At 30.6% G+C, this 2,877-nt stretch overlaps 1 protein-coding gene across 1 annotated transcript; it reads right to left on the bottom strand.

Moving 5' to 3' along the window:
* Positions 1-352: 352 nt before the first annotated feature.
* Positions 353-1,875, bottom strand: LOC148577050 (protein PIN-LIKES 4-like). Its single transcript, XM_088501549.1, has 4 exons — positions 1,755-1,875; positions 1,532-1,644; positions 869-1,106; positions 353-411 (listed from the first exon to the last, which is right to left on the bottom strand). Exons 1-4 carry the CDS (start codon positions 1,873-1,875, stop codon positions 353-355), a joined length of 531 nt encoding a protein of 176 aa, XP_088357675.1.
* Between the last annotated feature and the right edge of the window lie 1,002 nt (positions 1,876-2,877).

The following is a 2,877-nucleotide window of genomic DNA, read 5'->3' as shown; positions in this document are numbered from 1 at the left end:
GGCTTAATTAATGGGTTGATTATTTGATTATATAACTCCAATTTCATAGCCAGTGAAAAATCTTCCCAAGTCAAGTATGAAAGAGTCCTGCATTATATTATCAATAGTACAATAGTATAAGTGATATTTTTAATTTATAGATATGAATAATAATATTGTTATAGTACAATAGTACAATAATATAAGTCAAAATTATATGAAGAAAAACAAAAACTTGCCTGCTCAGTAGTATCATGAACCCCTTCATTTCTAGCATGGTAACCTTCAACAATTGCCTGGTTATGTATATCTTGCATAATTCGAAATTCCCGAAGGCTACGTCGTGCAGCCTCAAGTTCAAGTTGATTCTGCCTCAGCTGGTCCTTATAGTAATATTGAAACCCATATTGACGGCCAACAGCGAATGCACTCCTATAAGTTCCATAAGCTAATCATTTTGCTAATTCAAATATTTGGGGATTGACTTCAAACTCCATAAAATTCTGAAAATTGAGGTATTGTTAAGAAATGAAAGCCAATTTAACAGACTGAGAATTATATAATATAATAGAAATTTGGGTATTATTTATGGGTTTCAAAGACAGGTTGACATCTCACATCTATCAACAGGCAGCCTTTGAAGGCATAGTGCACCAAAGAAAAACTTATACTAGTAATACATTAAAATTGAACTCTTGGTTTTCAAAATTAAAATCACAAAGTTGAAAGCAGTACATCAAACCTATGATTTTCAGTGGATGAAATGGTCCAAGAATTTATAATACATATATTACAGATTCAAACACACACCCTCCAAAAAAAAGAGAGTAAAAGAAAAGAGATTCAAACAACAATCTCTAGTTCTAAATTCCAGAGAAATAGGAATTACCCTCTCTGATTATGAGCTCACACCCATCCTTCATTTCAATATCTTTTAGTCTGAGAGACAATGCTTCAGAGGGTAGCAAAACATGCACTTGTCTCAGGGCAATCAAAGACCACAATTCATTTGGGAGATCATCCAACTGTCGACAAAAATCGATCAGCAAGTGCTGAAGGTATGGCATTGCACCGTTGGCTAATTTCCAGTTGTGAACTTTTAACTTTTTCATCTCGAACACCTGCAGCTATGGGAATCCATTACTTGCAGAACAATTAATCTCAAAGGAATCATTTGAAGAATATCCCCCATATAATCTCAAAATTCGAAGTCTAGTGAGACTTCCCATGGCATTCATCCCATCCTCATTCATGCAAGTGATGCCTGACAGAGTTAGCTTTGTAATGCATGGAAGAAAATAATTATTAAAGTATATTAAAAATAAATTATATAATATTATTCATATCAGTCAAAAGAAAGAACTCAAAAACAGGCTAAGTCATACAGAACTATCTTGTAGATACACATTTAAGCTTTTGTTTTTCATTGGCAACATATATACTAACATAACTCCATATATAAACTGCTCTAATCTAGAGATTACAAATAGAACAAAACAAGAATTAACCCCAAATTAACATCATAATTAGAAGAGATAAAGAAGCTACATACAGCCATAGATAGTGAAGCATATAACATCCCATATTTGTAGCAGACATCAGGATCTCCAAAAGGGCTACCTTTATCTTTGCATATAGCTGGGATAATGATTATAGGCAAGTTTCCTAAGTTTTATATTCAAACATTAATGAAAAATTTAAGATTTCTCAGATTCATTAGTGCTAATACTTATTATACAAATTAAGAGAATTTAGAGGGTTAGTAATTACTATACCTGCAGAACAGACACTAATTATCAAACCTTCTAGGTTTTTGGGAGCCCTTGTGATTATGACGACTAGGATCCATCCCAAAATTGACCCTATTATAAATGTAATGAGAATGTTCACTGGCATAAACCACCTTTAACAAAAGAAACAAAGTTAGAACACATGAATCAGAAGAAATAAATTGGTATATAAAATATAATATTAACTAGTTAAAAGTTAATTTTCTATACTTTCTTCTCTTGGTATATAAATCTATTAATTAGTTCTCTCTTATCTCTATTATATATAATAAAAAATTATAATATAATAATATACAATTTGAATGAAACATGCAACTGTTGGAAACTCTGTAAAAATTTTAATCTTCCTATATACTAACATGTTTTAAGGTAGGAGAATATATATATATATATATATATATATATATATATATATATATATATATATATATATATATATAAACTAATTTACACTCGCTTCCATGAAACCAAGGTACCATAGTACCATAGTTTCTAATATTTATTTTATCATAAATGCCAAGAATGAAAAATGCTAAACAGTTACAGCTTAGCAAGGATGTCACGCATCCAATAGCAATTCATAAACTCAATGAGACATTAACTTTTCATAGTCCTCAAATTACTTGCATTAGAAAAATATGATAAGAAGAGTGCAGTTTCAAGTCAAAACACATTAGGCAAATTTAGTTCTTTGACAAGCTTTTGTTTGAAGAGCTTACCAGTGCTGCTACAACTTCATTAGCAATCTGCAACCTCATCCTCCAATTTAAAGGAGTATTCAAGGGATCTACTAGCATTCAAACATTGAAATAAATAAATAAATAAAAATAGTTCCAATTATTATTAAGAGGATCCTCTAAAATTCTTCTAATTTCTTTCAAAATTTACCATTGAGATGCTCTTTTAAGCTTCCATTCTCTATGTTATCAAATATGAGCAGTCTGCAGAAATAACCCCAAAGGCAACAAGAAACTAGTTAAAAAATTTGCTTTACCTATCACATCTTCATAAATTAGACTGTAATTTTAAAATGCCCTCTGTCAATTTTACATTGTCTTCAAAGTACAAAGATAACCCCAATTTTCTTTACCTATCACATCTTCAATTT

This window comes from Arachis ipaensis, chromosome B1, assembly GCF_059453495.1.
Source record: "Arachis ipaensis isolate K30076 ecotype BB chromosome B1, ASM5945349v1, whole genome shotgun sequence".
Classification (NCBI taxonomy): Eukaryota; Viridiplantae; Streptophyta; class Magnoliopsida; order Fabales; family Fabaceae; genus Arachis; species Arachis ipaensis.
Note: the sequence above shows the minus strand (reverse complement) of the source record. Positions and strands in the feature narration are given on the sequence as shown.